At 39.5% G+C, this 17,471-nt stretch overlaps 1 protein-coding gene across 5 annotated transcripts in view; it reads left to right on the top strand.

Moving 5' to 3' along the window:
* ADAMTSL3 (ADAMTS like 3) overlaps nt 1-17,471 on the top strand; it is a 170,216-nt gene that overhangs the window by 80,709 nt on the left and 72,036 nt on the right. For all 5 annotated transcript variants that reach the window (XR_007778529.1, XM_030228420.2, XM_018913899.3 and 2 more), the window contains exons 6-7: nt 3,599-3,835; nt 16,870-16,996. Coding sequence is in view for 4 of the 5 variants with exons in the window: in XM_030228420.2 (XP_030084280.1) it covers nt 3,599-3,835; nt 16,870-16,996 (364 nt within the window). In the remaining variant the exon portion in view is untranslated. The remainder of the gene's footprint in view (nt 1-3,598; nt 3,836-16,869; nt 16,997-17,471) is intronic.

Here is a 17,471-nt window from a genome sequence, read left to right as displayed (position 1 = left end):
TCTTGGCTGTACTGTGTCTACTTTAGACTGTAACATTTCACCTCGAGTTGCATTGTTTCTCTCTAATCTGTTCATTTATTTAGTTTATATTTACAAAGCTGATGCACCGTAAGGCTCCCTTGGTTGGGGTGATTTCCAGCTCAGGTATCTTGATTCTGCTTAGAAGTGGCTGAAAATTGTGTAGGAAAAACATGGAACCTGAAGCTAATTTCAAAAAGAAAACAAAACAATGACTTCATCAGTTTTGGCTGGGTTTCAACAAAATGAGATTCAAAGAATAAAACTAGACAAAGGGCTAGACTTTCTTTGGTGTCATCATTTTTACTGGGAATTTTCTTGCCTTCTCTTTTGTGCTTTTTTCAGTAGAGTAATTGTTGGCAAGAGTCACAGGGTCTGATGCAACCTTCATATTTTGTACATGAACATTGCCTACAAAGATACAGATTTCCCAGATCAGCTTTGTTTTCAAAGGCTGAGGGTGCTCATTGCCAAAGCTCAAAGATACATTTCATAAGAAGCTAGCCCTTGGATGCAGTAGTTTTAATTGTGTGTCACAAAAAAAAAAAAAAAAAAAAAAGGGAATATATATGTGTGTGTGTGTGTTTTTAATCTTCATGGTAGTCATGTCTAAAGCATCTTTTTCAGATCTGTCTAATGTGTTCATAAGTCATGTCATAAATACATTTCATTCCACTGCAAGGTCTGGGTGTGATTGTTTTTGCCAACATTTTCATGTACTAGACCTCATAGATGTGTCTTCAGCTCCTTATGCAGTGTATGAACCTACAAATGGCCTGGCCATGGTTCAGTGCATTGAGTGTGGTAGAAAAGCTATTGCTGAAATCAGGCAATTGCAGAAATCCTGAAATTAGTAGCAAAAAAATGTAACAAGTAAGAAAAATGAATTATTGAGAGGGAAGAGAGAATGGTGGAATGAAGTGATGTCTGAAATAGACTAAAACCAGAGACACACAAACAGGATGAGGGCTGGGTCCCCCATATCCTTGTCTGATATTATGACCCTGCCCACTTCCTGAACATGGTTCACCCTTGCCTACCATTCACATCTTTGCCCTGCCTTTTCCTTTCTATTTTTACAACCCCCTTTCACTTTTCCAAACCACTCTAATGAAATTAATGTGATGTTTACAAGTCCTCTTGTTGTCTTGATTGCATTCATTCTGTGCTTAGTTGTGTTTCTCTCCAGGCTCCTTTCTTTACACAAATATTTATTGTTCCCTGGAAGACTGGGATCTGGACTTGGTTGCCATCCAAACTCTGATATAATGCAAATGATAATAATTTCAGCTCTTTGATACCCCTCTGTGATGCTCCTTTTATGCTCCTGCTTTTGCACAGAGCTCAAACATAAAGCAGGTGGAGCTGGCATGTGAATCGAGCTGCCAGAATCACTTTGGGTTCTTTGAAGATGCAAAAAGAGAGCAGGGAGATGAGGATTCCCTTGCTCTGAAGCAGCCAGGAGGGAGTAGAAGGAAGGAGCTGCATTGTGTTGAATCAATGAGAAACATGCATTAACCATGGGCTTGACATCCTGACTTTGTGGTGTTTGTGTCTTGGCATCGCATCAACACCCAGTGATAATGGACTGCAGCAGCAGCCTGTCAGAGCTCAGCTGAAGGCCATCACTCTGCCTGCTGCACGGATTGCTCTTTAATTCTTTGTGGTGAGAATGTAGCTGTGCATGGCTGAGTGATACTGGTCCCAAATGCTGCTTCTAACTTTACCTGAATTTCACGTCCACTTTTTATTTTCTGATCCTTAGTTGCTCCTCTGTCTGCATTGGTGGGAGGGAACCATATGGGATCCATATGAACTCCAAAGTCCTCTCTGCTTTTTAGACTTGCTATTGTGGAAAATGAGAGGTGACAGATAAGTCAGAGCCAAAATTCTGCTCTCATTTACACCACTGCAAACGTGGGGAATTTCTGGGGAGTGACACTGCAGTAAATTCGTGTGGCCTCTCACAGTATTTACTTGATGTTCCTAGAAGCTGTCACTGGAGGGATTTTGTAGAGGTAAAATACTCCCTGTGTCTTATTCCATCATTGTACAGTTTCAAAAAATATGGATCAAACTAGCATTATCCCAGATTAAAAATAATACAAAATGTGTTAGTATCCTTCTAAACTATTCTCTCTATAAGGTGTAGCATTGGACAGAGCTGAAAAGTTTTGCTGGGAAAGTTCAGTAACTTGCTCAGTGCTCAGCTGCAAAAACTCCATGTGTTGGTCCATAGATTGAATTCTGATTTTTAGAAGGGATTTTATGTAGATTACAACCAATTCAGAGACAGTTCTAGGCTACTGTTTGCCATGGTAAAATAAACCCCAGACTGAGTGCAATACTGCAATTTCTGGACTGAAATTTCTCATGTATATTTTACTCTCTAGTCCTGTATCATGCACTTAGTATTTTGTCAGGTTTATTCAGGAAAGGTTCAGCTCACTGATAAGCTTGAAGCTGTGCTTGGGATCAGTATTGTTAACTAATACTTACTAATAAGTTCCATGAGTTCGCCTGACACATCACAATCTTTCAGTCTTCCATCCAATGAAAACAAAACTTTACGAAAATCAGCCCCACATCTGGCTTATATGTACAATTGGAATTCTTGGAAGAATATCCTTTCAGTCTGGCATCTGGACTCTTTGACACTGGACATACTTTTAAATGAAGTCTGCAGTGAGGAATGGTTTGACACAGTAACTCCTTTGCCAGTACTTCACCAAAGTTATTTTCAAATCAATCAGTATTCATCTCCATTCCTGTCACTATAGTTTAATACTAACATCATTGTTTGGGTGCAATCCTTTATGTAGAAAAAAAATATTTTAGAAGGTTTTATTTCAAGCAGTTCTCATATTTGGTCTTTCTGCTGTGTATGCTGAGGCACTGTGTGGGAGAAGGCAGGGAACTGTCTCGTTAGAACTGGAAATACAGGATCAATTGTTACCAATTTGGAGTTTATTCCAACAAAATAAGCCTTACTGCTTTTATGAGGTGAAGGTGCTTTGTCATTAGACTAAATGATTACGCACTGAAAGTTCTGGTGTTTCCTCCTATGTCTTGTGCTTTTTTTCAAGCAGTATCAAACAATTAATTAGACAAATTTTATTTTTTTCTTTATATATAGCCATCTTTCAGTACTCTGACATAGTGGCCTCAGAAATCCTTTGGTGGGGAAAGCTACTGAAAAGAGAAATATCAGACATCACCTTGTGGTTACCTGAAATATATAGATTCCTTTAGAAGCCAATTCTTACTATAGCACCAGACTTTACTGTACTACCTGGTATTGTAAAAATTAGCATTTTTAATTATTCTCTCACATCAGTTATGTTGTTGTTGCTGGAATATAAGTGATATTCAGTACTTGTACTCCAAGCAATGGATTAAGCAACATAAATTATTTCAGTACACACAGTGAAACTTTGTAGTGTGGCTTTTTTGTCAAAGCAGATCATCTCTTGAACCAAGCCTGCCTGAAGAGCTTCTGTGTTATTTGTCAGACAACTTTACTGCAAATGCAAAGTGTTCCCTAGTTTAAAAAAAAAATATTTTTTTTGTTTGTTTTCAGGACTGCCCTTCAGATGTTGGTGACTTTAGAGCACAGCAGTGTTCTGCCTACAATGATGTCAAATACCAGGGACACTTTTACGAGTGGATCCCTGTGTATAATGATCCTACTGCACCTTGTGCCCTGAAATGTCAAGCTCTGGGAAAGAACTTGGTTGTGGAGCTTGCCCCAAAAGTGCTCGATGGCACTCGTTGCAACTCTGAATCCTTAGATATGTGCATCAGTGGAATTTGCCAGGTATGTTCATGGTGTGAATCTAAATGGGGTCTTTGTTGAGAAGCACTTTGCCCTTTGGTTGGTGTTTTGGGGTTGTTTTTCATTCTATTTGTCAGTTAGATGTATCTGCAAGTGCTGTTGAATGGATTGTGGATAACTTAACTTTTCAGGAAGACATGGAGCTTCCTGACTGCCTTAGCCATGGATATTTATCTATGTATATAAAAGGTCAATAAAATTCACTCGCTCTTCTATTTATGCATGTAAACATTAATGAACCTAGTTATTGTAGCTATAGCTTCCCAAAATTTAGTGTATCTGTGATGAAATTGCAGAGCCTTTAGTTTCATTTTATTCATTTTCTGAGTCTCATATCATCTCTGTTAAGGAGAAAATGGGACATTTTATGGGATCCAGCTCATAATGGCAGGTGTGAGTATGTAGGTCTGTCTTGTTGTGTGGTTGAGTGACTGTTTGTTGTAGTTGCATGAACTGAATGTTTGAGTCTTTAAATGGCAATATAAATTTCTGGATATATTTATTATTTATTAGTTATGCTATTGACTTTGGTGTAAAAACAGAGAGTTACAATATTTGAGGCTTGCTAGCCTTGCCCATGTCTCACTTACAGAGCAATATTGCAAAGCTGTTTTATGAACAGAGCAGTTTATAGAGAATGGACATGTTATTGCAATTAGTTTTCTTTCTCTGCAAGTGGTTGTTGCTCTGTTAAATGTCTAAAATGTGTGTGACTCAAAAATGCAGGATATGGCCCAGTGAGAAAAATAGCTCTATTATAGAGGAAAATTTGACACATTTGGCAGAAGACTGGTGCATGGATTATAGCAGCATTAATGTATGATCTGGACCTTGCTGTGGGTTTTATGTGACTTCTGTGTACGCTGCAGTTCCGATGCCAGTCGTGTCAACACGGGGTGCATCTGCTGCCTCTGGAACACAAGAACTCCTCACAGGGAGATTCCATTTGTCAATGGTGCTTCACTCTGGGCTCCAGCAGTGTTTGTTACCCTCTACTGGAAATAGGATATGCCCCCAGAAACTCTGGAGGTATAATAATGTATTTACTGGAGGCCAAATAATGCATTTCTTGTGCCGTGTTCTTAGCGATGCTTCCTGCCCCAGTGAAAGGCTTTTACCCAGGAGGGTTGCCCAGCCTTTTCTAGGAGGTGAACTCACAGCAGCCTTTGCTGTCTGTGCCCAGTGCAGCCTGAGTGTCAGGCTGGATCTAAGGCAGCTGTAGGGGTGGCTTCAAACACCTTCTTCCATCCCTCATACATGGCATAAAATTCTCTTTGCTCAGAGTGGATCCAATTTTCTGAAGAAGAGTTGGGAGGTATATTTAAAAGGACTGCTTTCTATGTTCCTTCTTAGCATTTTGTAGTATTTGTGTGTCTATATGATGTAAAATGCTTGGAAATGTAAATAAACAGTTTTTAGAATAAATGAAGCGGTGGAGAAGAAATTAATCATTCCAGAAGCAGGAACTGGAACTCTTACACCATTGAAGAAAATAAATTTCTTTTCTCTGTCTCCCATTTTTATTTTTTTTCATTTTTTCTTCCAGTTTCACAAGAATATTTTTCAGTGTGAGGTAACATCTTCAGGAAAAAAGCATGGAACAAACATGTTTAGAATGAGTCCTGTGCTGTAACTTACTCAATTTTTTAAACTTATTGCTGATACTCATAAACAATTAACTGTTTTAACTTTATTTTCTTGAAGTCATTGGCTATTCCTTGAGGTATTTTTGCACAAATTGAAAATTTTTGCTTTTTGAAGTATATATTTGAAAATTTTGTGTTGAATAATTTTATTGAGGCAAAAAAACTGAAATGGAATTCAATTAAATTAAATGAAGATTGATTTAAATAACCTTTTCCTCCTTTGAGGGAAAAGGGAAGGTTTCTTACTTGTGAAAGGGGCTGTGGGAGGTGTGGGGTCTTCCTCAGAAAAAAACACAGAGCTTTGTGCTGCTCCTGTTTGAGCAGGAAAAGAAAACAAATTGATGCCTAATCTTTCCCAGAAAAACATGGTTGTTTAGTTAACTGCTCTTAAGAGAGACAGCACAGTTGTGATTCTCCTCAATTGTTGCTGTAAGATCTGTCTGGTGGGTTCTGACATGTAATTGGCACAGCCAGCAAATGGCTTGGCAAGTGGTTTTACAGCTAACTCGTCTAAATGAGCACATCACACTGACAATGTGGGGAACTTCACTTCTGTGCCTGGCAGCACCAAAGACTTTCTGGAAGGAGACTGGTGCTGGTTTGGATCATTTATTGTCTCGAAGTCGACTCAACTTCCCCTCCTCCCCAGTGTGATTTCACTTTGGTCTGTGTGCTGGCTCCTGCTAAGGTGGGCTGCATCACTAATTCTGCCTCTTGTTCAAGCTCTCACCTTGGCAGCATATGAATTTAAAAAGATGGTCAGTCAATTCTTGCTCTCCAGCTTCAATTCTGATCCTTTGTACTTCCCTTATCAAGCTAAATAAGCTCTGTCAAAGAAACTTGTGGGATGCCAAAGCTGCACTCTGAATGGGAGGTGTGAGGCTTTACAGGAGGTGAAATCCAAAGATGGTGGAGCAGGGAAAGGTTTATTGGGAAAATTAGTAAGATATTTTGGGATTGCTTGAGGCTAAACTCAAACCATTTGATCATGTTTTAGTTTGCTACTGCCCTGCTTCTGTTACCAACCCAAATATCTGGGGCTGTTGTGTTAAATGGGGACAGGTCAAAACTTCACTGCCAGGATTTTCACACTTCTGATATTTTTTCTAGTCTCTGCATAACTCCCAAAACATTTTTTCATATAATGTGTTCCTGCTGTGCCCATCTGGCTGTGGGTGGAGACATTTAAAAACATCTGCATGTCAGACACATATGTGGGCAAAATTTACCCAGTTACTCCTCCTGCTTTGGGGCCCTGCCTCTTCTTGGGTTTTGTTTTTAATTTGTGCAGACCTGCTTTTTTTTCTACCAGAATGCAGAATGGGGTGTTGCTTGTGCCAGCACCTGAAATGGTTACAGTGATAATTTTCCTAATATGGAGTAATATGTTTGGACAACAAATATATGCATCACCCAAAAAATCTGGAGTCCTGAGGAGCAGCCTGAGTAGTTCTGTCCTAGGCTGTCACAATTAGGTCAAGGATGATGTAAATCCTGCAGTGAACTTTCCATTTAGTGTCAGCAAGTTGTTTGTGTTCCAAAAAAGGCAGACACTACACTGTGCCTTGTAGCATATGGCATAAATTTAGCTGACATCAGAACACATCCCACATGTCAAGGGGAGCACCATCCTCTTCTGCCATGCTAGCTCTCCTCTGTCACATGTCATCATATGGCAAGTAGGCATCACTCACCACCGAAGCTCTCTTGTGCTGGATGTAAATATCTGTCAGAGTTTTCATTGAAAACAGTTTCTGTAAGCTCTTGGAAGGCTCTTGCAGTTTTTTTTTTTTTTATAAGCTTTGTTTGTGTTTTAAACTTAAAATTATAGCAGTTTATTAATTTCTTTGAATCTTGGCCCCTTTTATCCTGAGAGTTGCTTTCTCAAACTGTTTGTTTTGTGTACTTTCTCTTGGTTCCTGCAGATTCATTTTTTGCCTGTAAATATGTTTAAGGGCTGCCCAGGATGCACAGGAGGTTTGGTGTGCAGAGACTCAGACAGGAAGGTTTCCTTTCCATCCTGTGTTACTGCAGACATCTTTCTAACACATGTTAGTCTGAGTAGTTAATTCCTGAATAGTTGTTAAAAAACCACTTTTTTCCCCCCCAAAATTAATACTTACTCTTAATCTGATTTTAATATTTAAAAATTATCAAAAAAAAAAAAAAGAATTTTGCCTTTTTCTTCTTTTTAGCCTTGGAGTGATTCATAGGAAGAATGGATTTTGAGGTAGCTCTGTGTCAGGCCAGCTGTTACACTAAACCTGGCATTCTTTCCTGGGTATGCACAGAGTAAAGTGCATTTTGGAGCATGAAGGAACCCCTGTGCAGATGCCTGCACTCTGTCTGTGTGTCACTGCACCAGAGCTGGCAGGCTGGACCCTGCCCAGAAAGACTGGCAGTAACTCAGGGAGATCCAGCAAAACTTTCTGGCTCTCAGAGCTGCATATGACAAACTTCATGTGACTGCACACGTGTGACAGGGTCATAAAACTGGGAGTGGGGAGCTCCAGCTGCAGCTCAGCTGGGACATGTGGTGGCTCTCCAGAAGTCCCATGGGAGGATGGGGCTGAGCTAAGCAGGGGCTGCCACATCCTAGTGACCTGTCAGTGTCACCCTCCCTAGCCTCAGGGGGTTGGTTTCTCCTCTGTGGGAGCTCTTGGCACTGCCCAGGCCAGCAGATCATGGAGCCACCCTTCAAGGGCTGCTCTTGCCCCTTTGAATGTCACTGCCCACCTTGGTGTAGTGGTTCCCTTGAGATGTCATTGTTGGCAACTCAGTGGTGGGCTTTTATAAATAAATAATAATAATAACAGGAGGTTTTTGGGATCACTTGTTTTTCTTTTGCGGTTTCCCACTTCTGCTAGAAACTGGTGTTTCTTTTCAGGTCTTATCTTAGTCTCTCTCCTACTGTTTCTTATGGAGAATGCTCTCCATAGGGTTTTCTTACTGTGGAAGTTTATCCTTTCTTGTCAGATGAGGAGTGGGTTTTTTCTGATCTCCAGTGTCTTATCTATACCTCTTTGGTCATAAGTGATTCACTGCCAAGTTTTGTTTTGTTTTAGTGAGCTGAGTGCAAATGTGACTTTACTTCCCAGCCTAGCAAGGACCTAAATCATGTGAGCAGTGATAGCAGAAAAACTCCTGATTTGGGTGTCATCTTGAGGTAGAGCCTTAGTAACCTTCAGATCCCCCAGGGCTAACTTCACCAGCAAGGCAGATTTGGCTGAACCCAGCCAGAAATGGAGCAAAGTAATTTGATTTCATATTCTGATTTCTTTTTTGAAAGCATTCTCACAAACAAGAAGCTCACTGGGAGTTTGTGTCCTATCCTCTGGCTGTGTGTATGGGTGTTTTTTTTATATGGAGACCATGTGGGAAAGGGTACTTGCTCCTGCTGGGTGGTCCTATAATCTCTCAGCTCCTCTAGCATGTGACAGATCCTGTAGTAAGAGTTAAAGGTTTTGGAAGCACTTTGTTTTATTTGATGGAAGTGGATTTACAGAGTTGTGGAACACTCTTTAGCCTCTTGCCTTCAGATATAAAATGTCAGCAGAAATATGTGGAAAGTCTTTTTAGGAGCCCTTTAGTATGCAGTGAATTTTATGCACTGTATTTTTTTATTTTCTGGGGTTTTTTATTGCTTTACATTCTTTTCCTCTGTATGGATGGCTCAGGAATTTGAACATCATGGAGTGTCTCCTTGTGCCCATCATCCTGACTTATTTTCCACCTCCATTCTGAGGTTTGCATTTTGACACACTTTGCCTTTGCTGTCTGATTTCTTACTGTGAGGAACTGAAAATCCTCAATCAGAGGAAGTTTTCCACCTCCCAGCAGAGCTGCTGCCCATTCACCTTGGCAGCTGGGACTGCAGCTTCGTGGGCTGGGGAGTTCCTGGTTCTCCTGAGCCTGGAGGGGCTTTATTCTGTTAATTGGCACATGCTGAAGCCTGTCAGCTTGTCTGGGCTGCTACTGTCCTGGGCTGGTTTGATTCCAGGGATGTGAGAACCCGTGCCACAATCAGGCCTTTGTTAGCTCAGCCATAACTGAAGAGTTGTGAGACAGGACCATGTGAGAAGAAAATCATGACTCAGATAAAGTCATCAGGCTTTAGACCAAGATAAATCCTCAGTGAGGATAAACTAGGGTTTGGAAGCTAAGACTCCACACTACTTCTAAAGTAAATTAAAAAAAAAAAAAAAAAAAAAAATGAAAGTTGCTTAATTGGAGGGATGTTCTGGTATCTCTCCCTCTGCTTGTCAAAATCAATTACTTGTGGGTGATGAGCATGGGAAAGAGACAGTGGGAGCTTTTTTCTTTATGTTCTCTCAGGGGACATATTTTATCTGTGTAGGAATAAAGTGCCAAGCTGAAGCTGTCACAAAGTGAAGGATGTGAGCAGAGATTGCAAAGTCCATGAATAGATGGGCTTTGAATGACAGCAAGGTTTTACAGCAGGGCAAAGAGACATGGAAAATGTTGACCAAGGGAGAGCAGGATTTTCACATGACAGTTTTTTCATTCATTTTTATTACAATGAATTCCCACAGCCATATTTAAAAGTAGTTATTTGTTGTGTGGATGCAGTCAGCCCTGACATCTGTCTGTGCTGGATTCTGTGCTCAGACAAGCAGAGCAGGGGAAAATGCAGCAAATAACTCTCATTGATGCAGTGAGGTCTCTGTACTGTCATAGCACATGCAGTTGTGCCATGAAACACAACCTTAATTTCTCTGAGCTCTGGATTTTGTGAGAATCTACATTTTTGGAAATAGAAATCTCTTTTCTCTGAACAAGACCCAAAGGACTTTAATTTTCCCTATTGAGTGATTCTAATAAACTACAATAGAGATTTGTCTTTTTGAGCATGTAAGGGTTTTTCACTGTTTTCTTCCTTTACTACTAAATGCTGAAATAAAATATGTCCTTTCTTAGTCCAGTCAAAAACTTGGATATGGCATTTTTTTTCAGAAGTAATTTGGAGGTTATCTTGTATTTTGGGCAATGCTGTTAACCTTTAGGAGTATGTAGATGTTCTTATTCCATTTTTATCTTAGTTCTAATCTCTTCTAAGCCTGAAATAAATAATTTGGTTTCTAGAAGTCCAAGTACTGCTGTCCTGGTGGCTGGGCAGTCAGATCACTAAGTTGGATATGCTTGGTTTAATAGTTGATTTTCACAGTGTATTTTGCAAATCCTAACAAATTTGAAAGGCAGTGGAAGGCACTTGCACCTGGGACACAAAGCCTTTGCCACCTTTCAGATCTGCTTCTGGCCAGTTTTAAAGTAAGACCCACTGGACAACATGTTCTGAGATAATTCAGACTGTTCAGCCCCTGAAGGGAAGGGTCTCCTGTGCAGTAACTCCATCACATCCTTGTGGGCAGTACAGTTATTGTCTCCATTTCTGCATTCTGCAGTGCAGTTCCTTGCTCAGCAGAAGTACATCACCTCTCTGACATTTTAAGCACATTGGGCACTTCCCCATAAATTATTTGCTGGGATTTCTGCTTCAGCTGAATTTCACTAAATGCCATCTGTATGTTTGAGTTGCAGTTCCACTTGCAGGGAGTTCCTGGAGTATCCTTTGAAAGAGCCAGGCCACTGGAAGCAATGAATAGAAATGTACCCAGAGTAGCCTTCAGCTGGGCTTTACTGACAGCTGGGGGTTTGCTCAGCAGCTGTAGAGGGATGGTAATTATGTCATATTGAGATATAGTTGAATTGCTCTTCTGTTTTCATTTTGTTAAACCAAATCACATTAATAAAGGGCATTACTCCCTGACACTGAGCTGCCAGTCCCTCAAGGAAACACAGAACACTGCAACACAGAAGCTTGCCTAATAATTTTAATGGAATCACTGATAAATGAGAGTCTGTACCACTAATAAATTTCTTAGTTGAAGTAGGAAATTATTTAGTATTTAACAAATACATTGCTCAATATTTAAATGGCATGTCTGCTAAAGAGCTTAGTCTAAGACATGGTAGATAGAAAGATAATGGCTCTAGTGAAGCTTCAGTTTTAATGTTTCATAGAATTTATGTATCTGTCACAAATAAAAATTGCAGTGATTTATTCTTTTGTGGCTGCTTCTATTAGGAGAACTCAGAATATTTGTTTTTTCTGGCTATACCTGGATCTTTGGCTCTAGAGGACCCAAGAAGGGGGAAAGCTCACCTTGAAAGAGAAATATTATTTATAATTATCTATACTGCTGGATATGATTTCATGCTTTTGACAGAAATATTGACACTTAACACTTCCATGATGTTTCTTATACAGAGATGTCTGGTTTTACTCATCTCTGAAATAAATATTTTTATCTTAAAAAGTGTAGGTGTACCTTTAACTTACTTATTTGAAGTATATAATTTTGAGTCATTGACATTCCAGAAACCTTTTTGAATAATTGAAATGTAATATTTTTACAACTGACAACTCACTGCTGTAGAATGAGTTCTACAAAGAGGTGGTGCTGTGCCTGTTTTGGGAGTGCCTGCAGCTGGAGGTGAGTCCAGCTGAGGTAAAGCCACAGTTCAGGGGGGCTAAAGCAACGGTCTCACAAGCAAATGTTGACATTTTAAAGCTTATTCAGTATCAGATTCTGCACTGGCAATTGTAGTCCATGTTTATATTTATTAAGAGAAGTCTCTGAAAGGATGGAAGGAGGGTGTGGGTGGGGTTTGCCTTGTTTTTCACTATGGTGCTTTTTTACCATACTGGAATTTGTTAAAATTCTGTCACCTTGCAGTCCTGTCAATTTTCTTATCCTACTTAATTTTAAACATCTTAACAAAGGAAGCCTTTTGAATTGAACAGATTATTCTTGGACCTTCACAAATCAAAATTAACATGCTACATTAATTTCTTTGTTTAAGTCCAAGTCCTCAGCTGAAACACTTCTAATTGAATATGACCTAAAGAAACAGCTTTACATGAGCTTCTGAGTCATTTTTGGATTCATCTTTGCAAAAATATTTTTCATGTTCCATAGCCACTTTTAACATATCAGCAGTGATTTCATTCTTCTCTTTCATCTATATTGCTGTATTTTATACCCTGACCTTTTGCTCTTCCTTTGCCTTTCTGAACCTACATGAACTATTCTAAGCATGCTCCAAAGTATTTAACACCCTTCAGGATTGTCTTTCACAACAGCACTGCCATGCTAAGGTTTGTTGAAGCAGATGAGTTTTGTTCACTGCTTAACCAGATGCTTTCTATCTGAGCTGCTTGTGAGGAAAGTATACATAATTCTGTAAACTGTATAATTCTTTTTCATATTTCTTTTTTTCCCCTTTGTGAGAACAGACAAGTAACTTAATCAGGTTCTGTCCAAAAATATTAATGGACTGGAGACCTGTTTCTGAAAATAATCCTGCCCCATCCAAATTCATTTGTACCCCACAATGGGCAATTTTATAAATTCAAAAACTGCTTTTTCCTCAATACTCTTCTTACATTAAATTTCTGCTGGCTGTTTGTTTTGTTACATATTGGTGAATACTCTCCCTGCTGTCTGAGGAGCTCAATTACAACCTGATCATTAAATTCCTGTATCTTTTTTGGGAGGATGATATTTATGATTACAAATTTCTTAAATTCACTGAGTCCCAACCCTTCCATTACACAGCTTGTGTTATCACTTGTTTCATTTATTCAGACTATGTAAAAATCACCTAATATTATTTCTGACTGTGCCCTAAAAGCCTGCAGATGTTTTCCCAGTCTGCCTGTAATATTTACAGCTGATCCCTTTGCTCTGTAAACAGCAAGCAATGTGGGGCAAATTAATCCCACAAAATGCCTTAATTGTGGAAATCATCAGCCTCTTTGGCTGGCTGAGGTGGAGGAAGGCTGCTGCCATTTATCATTTTCTTGTCCTTGTTGCAGCTTTATTTGCAAATAACCAAATTTGCTGTCTTCAAAATGTTTCATCAAGCACTTTTTTTTCTCTCCAGCAGTTATTGGCTAAAATATGAATATCCTAAATTCATAATATTTTGTGTCACAATGCCATAAGCTTTTGAGACCCTGTTTCCAAGGCTATACCTTACAGCTTCCTCTTCTGGTGAGATCTATGGCTGTTCAGCTCACCCGAGACATTCCTGATCAAGGGTTTACAAACAGATAAAAAAGGCTAGCTGTAGACTCTGAGCTTTGAAATATGTCCCATCCCAGTGTTCACTTATTAAGATTCCTTCTTGAATTATCTCTAAATTTGTGGCTTGTCACTTAAAAGCCTGTGAAATTTTTGGGTCCTTCATGTTAAACAAAATCTGGGATTCTATGCTCACATCAAGTCAAAATTGTGATTATAATTTGAGTTTTCTAAATTGTGTTCCCAGATATCATTGCTTGCTATTTCTATTTGTGACAGATACATAAACTTGCAAACATAGTGTGGCAAGGAAGTCTGCAGAGGGTGAATGCATCTAGCTGAACACACCACCTTTGCTGTCAGGGGAGCTGTAAACCTTTTCCCACATCCCAGTCCCTTGCAGCTAGCACTCCTGTTTTATTTCTGAGGCATTTCTGTATTATTAAAAAATAAGCAATAACACTATATGAAACAGCCCTCTAAAGCATGCTGCTGTGCTGTGATTATCTTTTTGTACAAAATATCTGTGTAGGACACAGTGATGCCTTGTGTTTGCACAGTTGTGTGATTTCTGTTACACCCAGTGGGAGTTTGTTTTCACAGGGGCTGTGTGGAAGAGCCCAGTCTGGGTGTTTGTTATTGTCATGTTGGGCCCTAATGGGCTGGTCCTGCTCTGCTTGCTCAGTGCCCTCCTCCCACGAAAGACCTGCAGCATCTGTAGCCTGCAAATGTGCTCAAACTAAGAGAAACAGCACTTTCCACACAGGGTATCACAATGTGCAGCTTATTTTTTCCTTTGAAATTAATTGGTGAGTGAATAAACAGTTTTTTAATATATAGAAAAGGAGATTTCAGTATGAAACAGAGATGTATTAGAGATATTTATGGAGATCTGCTGTGATACAAGTTACCTCCATGTTCTTATGGTGCCTTTATGAGGATAAGGGCAGGAGAATGAGTGGAGAGCAGTGACTACTTTAAAAGTCTTCCAAAGAGAATTATAGACTCTTTCAACCACTGGTATGGTCTCCACCCCTGCACCATCTGCATGCTTCACAGACTTTAGGAGATGAATTCATGCAACAGCTCTGTTAGTTGGGGGTCTGCAGTTAGACCCCTTCCATGGACTGGAATGGAAAAACACAGGAGTTTTGAAAGGTCAGAAAAGAGATTCTGTTGTGCAGCTGAAAGAGTTGTCAATGCTGAGGCAAATGTCGCTGTCGAGCACATTATTATTATTATTATTGTATCCCATGAAATGTCGTCTGCTTTCTGACTCACAGAGTGGCCCAGTCAGTTTCTGTTTCTTAAATGGTGTTTTCATTCATTCCTCAATGTTAATTGTTTATAAAGTGTGAACATACACTTGTTTCTAGTCATTTGTTTGCAACCTTTCTCTTTTTATGTTTTTCTGGGTGTCAATAATGAACCCAGACCTAATGCTAAAGACAACTTCAAGTGCCAATGCCTTAATCTGTAATCCATGCCTAAATTACAGTACAGTGTTCCCACATGCCTCCTGTGTGGTAAATAAGCACCTGTTCTGAGATGGTCTGAGTTCACATGTGTGTACATTTGCTTTATTTTTACAACTAAGTTTTTGTTAAAACCCAAATGATTTACTGTTAGTGTTAAGTGGCTTATTTATTTTTTAAATTAATTCCTTGCTGGGCTAGAATTAAGGTCTCCTTCAATTGCAGGAATAAAATAATTTCCTGCTGCTAATGTAGGTTTCTCTGGAAAATCAGAAGCCCTTAGGGAGGAGATGCCTTCCCTGCAGGTGTCTCAAGTGAAGGACTGTAAACTGTCCCCATTAATGCCCTCCTCTAAAGGGAATTCAGGCTGTAAGGAATTGGGAAAATGAGGGAAAGGGGCTGAAGGGGGAGGTGGGACTGCTTTGTTTTCTTTTCCACAGACATCTGAAACTTTGAGATTGCATTTCTCCGTGTTTGGCAGTGGATGTGTGTGATTTGTGTGTCTGTGTGTGTGTGTTAACTCAGACTGGAAGACCCAGCCCTGCCTCTTACGTGTGGACTGGATGCTCACCTCTCCGAGGGGATCGTGTGTCAGTTCTGGCACAGCACAGATGCAGGATCTTGGCAGCTGAGACTGCCCCTTCCAAGCATTTTTATATAGGAAGAGGCGTGTGCTGGCCAGTTTCAGAGTTCTAGCACTGCTTTTAACTCTGAGTTTCCAGAGGGTTTTCTATCCATTTGTCAGTTTGGAGTTTTGTTAAATGCATACACCCATGACAAATTAGCTGCCCTTCTCAGGCACATGTGAATGTAAGAGCCAGGTAGGCTGACTCGAGAAAACTTGAAGCTGGAGATCAGCTTTTCACCACATTCTTCAGTGCTTGGTACTCCCTGAAAGATTCTTCTATGAAATGGTAAAGAGTAAGATAGGTGAGGCCAAATATTTATCTTCCATTGATCAGGAAGCTGCTTTTAGTCAATTTTTGTCTATTCTTTCTCTTTCCATTCTCACTCCCATCTTTCTTGTGGAGTTGACTGATACGCAGAAAAAGAAAAACCTGGAAAAATGTTTTCACTATAATTTGGAGGGTTTTCAGTTGACAGGTTTTTTTTTAAATTGCTTTTTGAATTTTTGGCAGTGCTTAAGTTTGGGTGTTTTTATAATAATCTTTGGAAAGTTTTATAGAATGGGTCTTATATTCATAAACCAGAAAAAATCCAAAGGTGAGAAGTGACTCGTCCAAGTTTTTAAAAGCTGGTTAGCAAATGTGCATGTAATTGACACTGATGTAAATGGCAAATAGATGTACACAAGTGCCAGTTCAATTCTGAATGGCCAAGACACTAGAATGTTAGCACTGCCCTCAACTGCCTGTCTGTGAAGCTGAGGGCTGAGTGCCCTTTAAATTTTTAACTTGGATTATTTAATTGCATTTATCCTTTCTCAGTCATAATTAAACAGGTGATGAAAACCAAACTGTAAATAACAGAGTTATGCCTTGTCTTGGAAAGAATAATGCTCAATGGTATTCATTCACATAAGTAGTGGGAAGTGGATTCATGTATTTCCTATGCTTGAACAGCTTCATATATCAGTTGTTGTGGTTCATCATTAAAATCATGGAAATGACAGCATGCTTTTAAAATCCTAAATGGCACGATATGCTTTGATAGAATGAGGCCAACTCGTAAAATCAAAAGGATAACATAATAAATAAAATTCCAGAAACCTGAGCATGTCTACTACAGCTTTGCCCTCCTTCTGACTGTGGTGTTGATGTTGGCAGGCAGTAGGCTGTGATCGACAACTTGGGAGCAATGCCAAGGAAGACAACTGTGGAATCTGTGCAGGAGATGGCTCAACATGCAGGCTGGTGAGGGGACAAGCTAAGGCACATGTCTCACCAGAAAAAAGTAGGTTGCAAATTGATCCTGTGGTGATTTATCCAAGAGTGTGTTTTCTGCTTGTATATTAGCATGCATATTGCAGTGACCTTTTAGCCAGATACTTGTTTGCATTTTACAAAGCTACTTATTCTAAAGTCTGTGCTAGATTAGTCTTCTGAAATTCCATGAGGGATACCACACATTAGGGTATAGCTAGGAAAGAATTTGAGATATGCATATTTTCTAATAGAGCTACTCAATTCATTCTATCAGGAATAACCATCAAGATGCACATCTTATTTTAGAGGGTATCCTCATGTTGCAGTATATGTGATGCTGAAGCAGTACTATTAATCCATGGAAACATCTTATAGATGGTTTTATGGAAATAGTGGCCTGTGCTTTGCAAGTACCTGGTTTTCAAATTAACTTTGATTTTTTTTGGTTGTGTTTTTTTCTTTTTTTTTTTTTTTTTTTTTTGTTTGTTTGTTTGTTTGTTTTT

The sequence above is a fragment of the Serinus canaria genome, chromosome 10, assembly GCF_022539315.1.
Source record: "Serinus canaria isolate serCan28SL12 chromosome 10, serCan2020, whole genome shotgun sequence".
Taxonomy (NCBI): domain Eukaryota; kingdom Metazoa; phylum Chordata; class Aves; order Passeriformes; family Fringillidae; genus Serinus; species Serinus canaria.
The sequence above is the reverse complement of the archived record's forward strand: the minus strand, read 5'-3'. Positions and strand labels throughout refer to the sequence as shown.